This window comes from Glandiceps talaboti, chromosome 1 (genome assembly GCF_964340395.1).
Source record: "Glandiceps talaboti chromosome 1, keGlaTala1.1, whole genome shotgun sequence".
NCBI classification, from domain to species: domain Eukaryota; kingdom Metazoa; phylum Hemichordata; class Enteropneusta; family Spengelidae; genus Glandiceps; species Glandiceps talaboti.
This window is the reverse complement of record NC_135549.1, coordinates 34,284,920-34,298,416: the sequence shown is the minus strand read 5'-3', so window position 1 is coordinate 34,298,416 and position 13,497 is coordinate 34,284,920. Positions and strand designations below refer to the sequence as shown.

The 13,497-nt window shown below is 40.4% G+C and overlaps 1 protein-coding gene across 1 annotated transcript in view; it reads left to right on the top strand.

Moving 5' to 3' along the window:
* Nucleotides 1-3,482: 3,482 nt before the first annotated feature.
* LOC144453903 (cyclic nucleotide-binding domain-containing protein 2-like) overlaps nucleotides 3,483-13,497 on the top strand; it is a 102,039-nt gene continuing 92,024 nt past the window's right edge. The window contains exon 1 of the mRNA XM_078145259.1: nucleotides 3,483-4,021. Coding sequence (XP_078001385.1) covers nucleotides 3,627-4,021 — 395 coding nt within the window. The 5' untranslated portion in view covers nucleotides 3,483-3,626. The remainder of the gene's footprint in view (nucleotides 4,022-13,497) is intronic.

The following is a 13,497-nucleotide window of genomic DNA, read 5'->3' as shown; positions in this document are numbered from 1 at the left end:
TTATTCATGGTGAGTGGGGACGAGGAAGGGTCACCAGTTGACGAGTGGGGACGAGGAAGGGTCACCAGTTGATGAGTGGGGACGAGGAAGGGTCACCAGTTGATGAGTGGGGACGAGGAAGGGTCACCAGTTGACGAGTGGGGACGAGGAAGGGTCACCAGTTGACGAGTGGGGATGAGGAAGGGTCACCAGTTGATGAGTAGGGACGAGGAAGGGTCACCAGTTGACGAGTGGGGACGAGGAAGGGTCACCAGTTGATGAGTGGGGATGAGGAAGGGTCACCAGTTGACGAGTGGGGACGAGGAAGGGTCACCAGTTGACGAGTGGGGACGAGGAAGGGTCACCAGTTGATGAGTGGGGATGAGGAAGGGTCACCAGTTGACGAGTGGGGACGAGGAAGGGTCACCAGTTGACGAGTGGGGACGAGGAAGGGTCACCAGTTGATGAGTGGGGATGAGGAAGGGTCACCAGTTGATGAGTGGGGACGAGGAAGGGTCACCAGTTGATGAGTGGGGACGAGGAAGGGTCACCAGTTGATGAGTGGGGACGAGGAAGGGTCACCAGTTGACGAGTGGGGACGAGGAAGGGTCACCAGTTGATGAGTGGGGACGAGGAAGGGTCACCAGTTGATGAGTGGGGACGAGGAAGGGTCACCAGTTGACGAGTGGGGACGAGGAAGGGTCACCAGTTGATGGCGCTCAGTAGAACTAACTCATAAATAATAACAAACAAAACATTTTTTTTGTAAAGAAAGAAACAAAAACAACTTTTTGTAAACAAATATGGCCATTTTTAAGCCCCTGTGATCTACCTGGTAAATAGGGCTGACATTTGGTGGAGATGTTTCTGGAGATCTTAGTGTGAAGATATTGTTCAAATATATTGACGCATCTGACCCTGGCAACCATGACTTTACCTTTAGGAACAGTCAAATGTCAGACTGACATTCGCACGGTCCTGGACAGACTCTGATAGACTGGTCAAGCCCCAACTCCAGGACACACCCCGATATACTGGTCAAAACCCGACTTCAGGACACGCTCTAATAGACTGGTCAAAACCAGAGACACTGATAGACTGGTCAAGACCCGACTTCAGGACACACTCTGATAGACTGGTCAAGACCCGAAACACTCTATACAAGGGAACAAGCGAATTTGTTTTGGCAGTGGGGAGCACGAGAAAATGGGGGTACGAAAGGGGGTCCCATGAAAATTATGATGGTCTGAAGGGGCGGGGCACGAAATACTTTGCTTATGATGTTAACCAAATTGAACCTCAGGAGTGGTCATTTACTAAGTACTTTTGCGAAATTTCTTGTGCACAGTATTATCAAAATCAAATCTCACAAACGGTCGTTTACCTACCATACATTGAATTATGCAACAGTTGATAGCCAAGCGAGTGTGTGTCTGCCGTAATATCACGTGATTCGTTAAAATGTAGACAATATTGCCACACGGTTGTATAATAATGTATTGTGAGTTAATTTAGGGTATTGAAGACAATTTTTAAGTACTCAATGGCTTTCAATAATGGGTATGGTTTGAATATTTATGTCTCTAAGTTGGCTGATACATAACCCTATCTATTTCCAATAATATATTGGAATATTATATATATTATATATTATATATATATATATATATATATATATATATATATATATATATATATATATATATATATATATATATATATATATATATATATATATATATATATATATATATATCCTGAGTCCCGCCTCTATATATTGAGCCCTGTGTTTATATATACACAAATGATGATGGACTCTGCAAAAGTCAACAAATGGTTTCTAAAAGTCCCCCCCCTCCTCCACTTACATCCTTCCCTCAGCCCTCATGTGAATGCTGTTTCCCCCACAAAATCAAGGTGTAAGGAACAACCGTATCTCCAAGTAGAGATTGGTGCACACTGGAAGGTGTCTCCTTGTGAAACTCACTTCTCTTTTAGTAAAAATGTCTTATTATATGGACCCTGGAGTTGATTGTCACTGTTAAGTAGTGTGTGGTACAACTGTACATCTCAAGAATGCGGAAAGGATGGGGGGGGGGGGGGGACTGTATGAATACACAAACAACTGGTGGGAGCTTCGATCGGAAATTATTGGGTTGGTTGGGTATGATTTTGATATATCAATATTACTTCACCATTGTATTGTTTTAGTTCCTTAATATGAATTATTTCACCATTGCACTTTCTATCGTTTTCTATTCTTAGAATTTTATTCTCTGAGTGTGTGTGTGTGTGTGTGTGTGTGTGTGTGTGTGTGTGTGTGTGTGATTGTACTTGGTAGTACAACAAAAACGTAGACGTCAATGTTGTGGGGTCGCTACGTACTTTAAGTAAACAATGGCATCTCGGCAACGTCGAGTAACAATAAAAATGACTAGTGTATATGTTTGTTGATGCTGAATAAAACGTGAAAGTTTCTATTGTCATTAATATTTTAATGATGTTTGCGGTGAAAATACGTCAAATGCTATTCTATAGTTATAGCATTGGTGATTTGACAAGTGGTTTTATGTAAACAGTTTACACAAAACTGCCCACACAATGCTTGTCATCCACTGTGCTGTTCTTTTCTCACAGTCTCACTAATGAGGCGTCCTCTTAAAGTCCACGCTATCAAATGAAGAATATAATATGACAGTTTATGTGTAATGAAGGGGGAAGGGGAGGGAGCCTGGCAACATTAATTAAAAACTCTAAAATAATCTCTGTTACAATGTGAAATAAAGAAAGTATGGTTGAAAAGCATGTATAACGTTCGACAGCGGAATTACCCATGAAGCTCATTCTGGTGAGTTTTCCCGCCTAAAGTGCATTTAATCATTATGACAATGAATGGCAACAGAGGAGAACCGTTAGTGAAAAATGTCGCCCAATGAATTGAGACTTTAATTAGACAATGTACTTGTTCTGGGTGTTGTTTTTTGACAAAGTAGCTGCCTAGAGCAATGTTATCATTGGTCGCATGTTGTTCAACAGAGGTTAGGTAGAGATCAGACAAACCCGTCGACTCATAAAACCCCGACAACTTCCAAATTGGAGCAAAGGTGTCGTGTGCCATAGAGACGAAAGTGTTGACTATTTGTATTACATGGGCAATATCAATGAAATCGAGTAAGTAAACTGAATTAAGAATACCATTATTCTGTACGACAAAGGATCACGGTGAAAGTAAATTTACTCTTTGCTGGTTGGTTGTCGTCAAGAGATAGGTCTATATGCTATAGGAACCGGTCAACTTGTATGTATACTTTCAAATAAACCAACCACATTTTATTTCAAAAGCTCCACACATCTGAAGTGAACACAAATTTTACAAGAAAATATCAATGTAACGGGAGATATCTCCAATGGTCTATTCACTGTGTGCAGGATTTGTTTGGCTGATGGGATCTAATGTTTTAGACTGAGCTTGACTTGTCCTTCCTGGAGAGTTGGCTTTACGTGCTAGTTTAATCATACCAATTTGCCATTTCTGACCTAAATGCCACATATATGTTTCTAACGCAAAAGTATTGTCCAAGATAGCGGAAGAAACCGTGAGCAAGTGATTTTAAATTCTCTTTGTGAAACCCTGGTGATTCGATAGCATGGAATCTGTAACGCTAACAGCCCGTGAACGTTTTGATTTCAATCTAAAGAGAGAACACATGCGCACCACCCTTGAGAAGATGGGAATGACACAACCTATCAGACGTAGAAAGAGTAAGACGTATCGTCGAGCGTCAGACATCATATCGCAGCAAGGCACCCCACCAGACGAAGCGAATTCAAGGAGACTGAACCGCAGTGTGTCCCGAATACAGAGTGAATTGACTTTCAGCAAGGCTGGGAGAGCTATTGCTAATTGTCTAGCGAATTCAACGGGCAACGCTTCAACTGTAGGTACGAACTCGGGTGTTCGAGATCCAGAGGATGGTACAATGCCAGTACCCTTGAGACGAACAGGTCGACCTGATGAAGCATGGTTGAAACGTAAAGCAAAGTTAGCGGTATGTATAAAAGCGGTGTGATCAGTGTGACTGCCCGGTCTTTGCTTTGACCCGTAGCTGCAGTCGAGTCTTAGCAATATAATGTATAAATGTGTGGTTAGCAGAGGCCCACACTATTTTATCTTATATACAATGTCAATGAAATGACAACACCGCAGTAACACACATTAGTGTCGGCAATAGTCGTATTTTATTTTGAAATGACAATTGTAATTCAAATTTAGCACAGGGATTCTTCGATTGCAATCCAAATTTTTGTTTTAGATATATGCTAATAATACCCCCAAAAAACAAACAAACAAACAAACTAACAAACAATGAAAAATCACCAACAAAAACAAACAAACAAAACAAAACAAAACAAAGAGTATGGCTGGTACTGGTATATTACTATACTTTATTATCTCAGCTATACCACGTGTGATTGTAAGGCTGGTATTGCACTTTGTTCTTATTATCGACTGGGAACAAGATATTCGAACAAGACTATAGATTTGAAGTATCGCATACATGATTACCAACTAACATATAGGATAAATATATCAACTAAGGACAGTTACTAAATTATTTTGAATTAGAATTTGACAGCCCAGACTATGTAGTATCAAACATTTCACAGTCGGTATCACCAAGGTCCAATTTACGATTCAAGCCAACGTACAAAATCGCAAATCAGCCAAATGTAAAGATCCACAAAACGTTATTTAGTGATTCACTGCACTCCTCTGTTATTACAGGCCAGCCTGGTAGCATAGATACAGGATACTAGATTTGGTTACAACCTGGTAGCATAGACACCGAATACTAGATTTAGTTACAACCTGGTAGCATAGACACAGAATACTAGATTTAGTTACAACCTGGTAGCATAGACACAGGATACTAGATTTGGTTACAACCTGGTAGCATAGACACAGAATACTAAATTTAGTTACAACCTGGTAGTATAGACACATGATACTAGATTTAGTTACAACCTGGTAACATAGACACAGGATACTAAATTTAGTTACAACCTGGTAGCATAGACACAGAATACTAGATTTGGTTACAACCTGGTAGCATAGACACAGGATACTAGATTTGGTTACAACCTGGTAGCATAGACACAGGATACTAGATTTGGTTACAACCTGGTAGCATAGACACAGAATACTAGATTTGGTTACAACCTGGTAGCATAGACACAGGATACTAAATTTAGTTACAACCTGGTAGCATAGACACAGAATACTAGATTTGGTTACAACCTGGTAACATAGACACAGGATACTAGATTTGGTTACAACCTGGTAGCATAGACACAGGATACTAGATTTGGTTACAATCTGGTAGCATAGACACAGGATACTAGATTTAGTTACAACCTGGTAGCATAGACACAGAAAACTAGATTTGGTTACAACCTGGTAACATAGACACATGATACTAGATTTAGTTACAACCTGGTAGTATAGACACAGAATACTAGATTTGGTTACAATCTGGTAGCATAGACACAGGATACTAGATTTGGTTACAACCTGGTAGCATAGACACAGAATACTAGATTTGGTTACAACCTGGTAGCATAGACACAGGATACTAGATTTGGTTACAACCTGGTAGCATAGACACAGGATACTAGATTTGGTTACAACCTGGTAGCATAGACACAGAATACTAGATTTGGTTACAACCTGGTAGCATAGACACAGGATACTAGATTTGGTTACAATCTGGTAGCATAGACACAGGATACTAGATTTAGTTACAACCTGGTAGCATAGACACAGAAAACTAGATTTGGTTACAACCTGGTAACATAGACACATGATACTAGATTTAGTTACAACCTGGTAGCATAGACACAGAATACTAGATTTGGTTACAATCTGGTAGCATAGACACAGGATACTAGATTTGGTTACAACCTGGTAGCATAGACACAGAATACTAGATTTGGTTACAACCTGGTAGCATAGACACAGGATACTAGATTTGGTTACAACCTGGTAGCATAGACACAGGATACTAGATTTGGTTACAACCTGGTAGCATAGACACAGAATACTAGATTTAGTTACAACCTGGTAGCATAGACACAGGATACTAGATTTGGTTACAACCTGGTAGCATAGACACAGAATACTAGATTTGGTTACAACCTGGTAGCATAGACACAGAATACTAGATTTGGTTACAACCTGGTAGCATAGACACAGAATACTAGATTTGGTTACAACCTGGTAGCATAGACACAGAATACTAGATTTGGTTACAACCTGGTAGCATAGACACAGAATACTAGATTTAGTTACAACCTGGTATCATAGACACAGGATACTAGATTTGGTTACAACCTGGTAGCATAGACACAGAATACTAGATTTGGTTACAACCTGTTAGCATAGACACAGGATACTAGATTTGGTTACAATCTGGTAGCATAGACACAGAATACTAGATTTGGTTACAACCTGGTAGCATAGACACAGGATACTAGATTTGGTTACAACCTGGTAGCATAGACACAGAATACTAGATTTGGTTACAACCTGGTAGCATAGACACAGAATACTATATTTAGTTACAACCTGTTAGCATAGACACAGGATACTAGATTTGGTTACAACCTGGTAGCATAGACACAGAATACTAGATTTAGTTACAACCTGGTAGCATAGACATAGGATACTAGATTTGGGTACAACCTGGTAACATAGACACAGGATACTAGATTTAGTTACAACCTGGTAGCATAGACACAGGATACTAGATTTAGTTACAAGCCGGTAGCATAGACATAGGATACTAGATTTGGTTACAATCTGGTAGCATAGACACAGGATACTAGATTTAGTTACAACCTGGTAACATAGACACAGGATACTAGATTTGGTTACAACCTGGTAGCATAGACGCAGGATACTAGATTTGGTTACAATCTGGTAGCATAGACACAGGATACTAGATTTGGTTACAAGCTGACTGTAAAGTGTTGTGTACATACTACCCCAGGCTGTAAAGTGTTGTATACATACTACCCCTGACTGTAAATTGTTGTATACATACTACCCCTGACTGTAAAGTGTTGTACACATACTACCCCGGACTGTAAAGTGTTGTATACATACTACCCGACTGTAAAGTGTTGTATACATACTACCCCTGACTGTAAAGTGTTGTACACATACTACCCCTGACTGTAAAGTGTTGTATACATACTACCCCTGACTGTAAAGTGTTGTATACATACTACCCCTGACAGTAAAGTGTTGTATACATACTACCCCTGACTGTAAAGTGTTGTACACATACTACCCCTGACTGTAAAGTGTTGTATACATACTACCCCTGACTGTAAAGTGTTGTATACATACTACCCCTGACTGTAAAGTAAAGTGTTGTATACATACTACCCCTGACTGTAAAGTGTTGATACACATACTACCCCTGACTGTAAAGTGTTGTACACATACTACCCCTGACTGTAAAGTGTTGTATACATACTACCCCTGACTGTAAAGTGTTGTACACATACCACCCCTGACTGTAAAGTGTTGTACACATACCACCCCTGACTGTAAAGTGTTGTACACATACTACCCCTGACTGTACAGTGTTGTATACATACTACCCCTGACTGTAAAGTGTTGTATACATACTACCCCTGACTGTAAAGTGTTGTACACATACTACCCCTGACTGTAAAGTGTTGTATACATAGTACCCCTGACTATAAAGTGTTGTATACATACTACCCCTGACTGTAAAGTGTTGTACACATACCACCCCTGACTGTAAAGTGTTGTACACGTACTACCCCTGACTGTAAAGTGTTGTATACACACTGCCCCTGACTGTAAAGTGTTGTATACATACTACCCCTGACTGTAAAGTGTTGTATACATACTACCCCTGACTGTAAAGTGTTGTATACATACTACGCCTGACTGTAAAGTGTTGTACACATACTACCCCTGACTGTAAAGTGTTGTACACATACTACCCCTGACTGTAAAGTGTTGTACACATACTACCCTGACTGTAAAGTGTTGTACACATACTACCCCTGACTGTAAAGTGTTGTACACATACTACCCCTGACTGTAAAGTGTTGTACACATACTACCCTGACTGTAAAGTGTTGTACACATACTACCCCTGACTGTAAAGTGTTGTATACATAGTACCCCTGACTATAAAGTGTTGTATACATACTACCCCTGACTGTAAAGTGTTGTACACATACCACCCCTGACTGTAAAGTGTTGTACACGTACTACCCCTGACTGTAAAGTGTTGTATACACACTGCCCCTGACTGTAAAGTGTTGTATACATACTACCCCTGACTGTAAAGTGTTGTACACATACTACCCCTGACTGTAAAGTGTTGTATACATACTACCCCTGACTGTAAAGTGTTGATACACATACTACCCCTGACTGTAAAGTGTTGTACACATACTACCCCTGACTGTAAAGTGTTGTATACATACTACCCCTGACTGTAAAGTGTTGTACACATACCACCCCTGACTGTAAAGTGTTGTACACATACCACCCCTGACTGTAAAGTGTTGTACACATACTACCCCTGACTGTACAGTGTTGTATACATACTACCCCTGACTGTAAAGTGTTGTATACATACTACCCCTGACTGTAAAGTGTTGTACACATACTACCCCTGACTGTAAAGTGTTGTATACATAGTACCCCTGACTATAAAGTGTTGTATACATACTACCCCTGACTGTAATGTGTTGTACACATACTACCCCTGACTGTAAAGTGTTGTATACATACTACCCCTGACTGTAAAGTGTTGATACACATACTACCCCTGACTGTAAAGTGTTGTATACATACTACCCCTGACTGTAAAGTATTGATACACATACTACCCCTGACTGTAAGGTGTTGTACACATACTACCCCTGGCTGTAAAGTGTTGTATACATACTACCCCTGACTGTAAAGTGTTGTATACATACTACCCCTGACTGTAAAGTATTGATACACATACTACCCCTGACTGTAAGGTGTTGTACACATACTACCCCTGGCTGTAAAGTGTTGTACACATACTACCCCTGACTGTAAAGTGTTGTACACATACTACCCCTGACTGTAAAGTGTTGTACACATACTACCCCTGACTGTCAAGTGTTGTATACATACTACCCCTGACTGTAAAGTGTTGTATACATACTACCCCTGACTGTAAAGTGTTGTACACATACTACCCCTGACTGTAAAGTGTTGTATACATACTACCCCTGACTGTAAAGTGTTGTGCACATACTACCCCTGACTGTAAAGTGTTGTGCACATACTACCCCTGACTGTAAAGTGCTGTACACATACTACCCCTGACTGTAAAGTGTTGTATACATACTACCCCAGGCTGTAAAGTGTTGTGTACATACTACCCCTGACTGTAAAGTGTTGTACACATACTACCCCTGACTGTAAAGTGTTGTATACATACTACCCCAGGCTGTAAATTGTTGTATACATACTACCCCTGACTGTTAAGTGTTGTACACATACTACCCCTGACTGTAAAGTGTTGTACACATACTACCCCTGACTGTAAAGTGTTGTACACATACTACCCAAGGCTGTAAAGTGTTGTATACATACTACCCCTGACTGTAAAGTGTTGTATACATACTACCCCAGGCTGTAAATTGTTGTATACATACTACCCCTGACTGTAAAGTGTTGTACACATACTACCCCTGACTGTAAAGTGTTGTACACATACTACCCCTGACTGTAAAGTGTTGTATACATACTACCCCTGACTGTAAAGTGTTGTACACATACTACCCCTGACTGTAAAGTGTTGTACACATACCACCCCTGACTGTAAATTGTTGTATACATACTACCCCTGACTGTAAAGTGTTGTACACATACTACCCCTGACTGTAAAGTGTTGTACACATACTACCCCTGACTGTAAAGTGTTGTATACATACTACCCCTGACTGTAAAGTGTTGTACACATACTACCCCTGACTGTAAAGTGTTGTATACATACTACCCCTGACTGTAAAGTGTTGTACACATACTACCCCTGACTGTAAAGTGTTGTACACATACTACCCCTGACTGTAAAGTGTTGTATACATACTACCCCTGACTGTAAAGTGTTGTACACATACTACCCCTGACTGTAAAGTGTTGTACACATACTACCCCTGACTGTAAAGTGTTGTACACATACAACCCCTGACTGTAAAGTGTTGTAAACATACTACCCCTGACTGTAAAGTGTTGTACACATACTACCCCTGACTGTAAAGTGTTGTATACATACTACCCCAGGCTGTAAAGTGTTGTCTACATACTACCCCTGACTGTAAAGTGTTGTACACATACTACCCCTGACTGTAAAGTGTTGTACACATACTAACCCTGACTGTAAAGTGTTTTACACATACTACCCCTGACTGTAAAGTGTTGTACACATACTATCCCTGACTGTAAAGTGTTGTACACATACTACCCAAGGCTGTAAAGTGTTGTATACATACTACCCATGACTGTAAAGTGTTGTATACATACTACCCCAGGCTGTAAAGTGTTGTACACATACTACCCCTGACTGTAAAGTGTTGTATTCATACTACCCCTGACTGTAAAGTGTTGTACACATACTACCCCTGACTGTAAAGTGTTGTCTACATACTACCCCTGACTGTAAAGTGTTGTACACATACTACCCCTGACTGTAAAGTGTTGTACACATACTACCCCTGAATGTAAAGTGTTGTATACATACTACCCCTGACTGTAAAGTGTTGTACACATACTACCCCTGACTGTAAAGTGTTGTACACATACTACCCCTGACTGTAAAGTGTTGTACACATACTACCCCTGACTGTAAAGTGTTGTACACATACTACCCCTGACTGTAAAGTGTTGTACACATACTACCCCTGACTGTAAAGTGTTGTATACATACTACCCCAGGCTGTAAAGTGTTGTATACATACTACCCCTGACTGTAAAGTGTTGTACACATACTACCCCTGACTGTAAAGTGTTGTACACATACTACCCCTGAATGTAAAGTGTTGTATACATACTACCCCTGACTGTAAAGTGTTTTACACATACTACCCCTGACTGTAAAGTGTTGTACACATACTACCCCTGACTGTAAAGTGTTGTATACATATTACCCATGACTGTAAAGTGTTGTATACATACTACCCCAAGCTGTAAAGTGTTGTATGCATACTACCCCTGACTGTAAAGTGTTGTATACATACTACCCCTGACTGTCAAGTGTTGTACACATACTACCCCAGGCTGTAAAGTGTTGTATACATACTACTCCTGACTGTAAAGTGTTGTACACATACCACCCCTGACTGTAAAGTGTTGTACACGTACTACCCCTAACTGTAAAGTGTTGTATACATACTGCCCCTGACTGTAAAGTGTTGTACACATACTACCCCTGACTGTAAAGTGTTGTATGCATACTACCCCTGACTGTAAAGTGTTGTACACATACTACCCCTGACTGTAAAGTGTTGTATACATACTACCCCTGACTGTAAAGTATTGATACACATACTACCCCTGTCTGTAAAATGTTGTACACATACTACCCCTGGCTGTAAAGTGTTGTATACATACTACCCCTGACTGTAAAGTGTTGTACACATACTACCCCTGACTTTAAAGTGTTGTACACATACTACCCCTGACTGTAAAGTGTTGTACACATACTACCCCTGACTGTCAAGTGTTGTATACATACTACCCCTGACTGTAAAGTGTTGTATACATACTACCCCTGACTGTAAAGTGTTGTACACATACTACCCCTGACTGTAAAGTGTTGTATACATACTACCCCTGACTGTAAAGTGTTGTACACATACTACCCCTGACTGTAAAGTGTTGTACACATACTACCCAAGGCTGTAAAGTGTTGTATACATAATACCCATGACTGTAAAGTGTTGTATACATACTACCCCTAACTGTAAAGTGTTGTACACATACTATCCCTGACTGTAAAGTGTTGTACACATACTACCCAAGGCTGTAAAGTGTTGTATACATACTACCCATGACTGTAAAGTGTTGTATACATACTACCCCATGCTGTAAAGTGTTGTACACATACTACCCCTGACTGTAAAGTGTTGTATTCATACTACCCCTGACTGTAAAGTGTTGTACACATACTACCCCTGACTGTAAAGTGTTGTACACATACTACCCCTGACTGTAAAGTGTTGTACACATACTACCCCTGACTGTAAAGTGTTGTACACATACTACCCCTGACTGTAAAGTGTTGTATACATACTACCCCTGACTGTAAAGTGTTGTATACATACTACCCCTGACTGTAAAGTGTTGTACACATACTACCCCTGACTGTAAAGTGTTGTACACATACTACCCCTGATTGTAAAGTGTTGTACACATACTACCCCTGACTGTAAAGTGTTGTACACATACTACCCCTGACTGTAAAGTGTTGTACACATACTACCCCTGACTGTAAAGTGTTGTATACATACTACCCCAGGCTGTAAAGTGTTGTATACATACTACCCCTGACTGTAAAGTGTTGTACACATACTACCCCTGACTGTAAAGTGTTTTACACATACTACCCCTGACTGTAAAGTGTTGTATACATACTACCCCTGACTGTAAAGTGTTGTATACATACTACCCCAAGCTGTAAAGTGCTGTATACATACTGCCCCTGACTGTAAAGTGTTGTACACATACTACCCCAGGCTGTAAAGTGTTGTACACATACTACCCCTGACTGTAAAGTGTTGTACACATACTACCCCTGACTGTAAAGTGTTGTACACATACTACCCCTGACTGTAAAGTGTTGTACACATACTACCCATGACTGTAAAGTGTTGTACACATACTACCCCAGGCTGTAAAGTGTTGTACACATACTACCCTGACTGTAAAGTGCTGTATACATACTACCCCTGACTGTAAAGTGTTGTACACATACTACCCCTGACTGTAAAGTGTTGTACACATACTACCCCTGACTGTAAAGTGTTGTACACATACTACCCCTGACTGTAAAGTGGTGTACACATACTACCCCAGGCTGTAAAGTGTTGTATATGTACTACCCCTGACTGTAAAGTGTTGTACACATACTACCCCTGAGTGTAAAGTGTTGTACACATACTACCCCTGACTGTAAAGTGTTGTATACATACTACCCCTGACTGTAAAGTGTTGTACACATACTACCCCTGACTGTAAAGTGTTGTATACATACTAACCCTGACTGTAAAGTGTTGTACACATACTACCCCAGGCTGTAAAGTGTTGTACACATACTACCCCTGACTGTAAAGTGCTGTATACATACTACCCCTGACTGTAAAGTGTTGTACACATACTACCCCTGACTGTAAAGTGTTGTACACATACTACCCCTGACTGTAAAGTGGTGT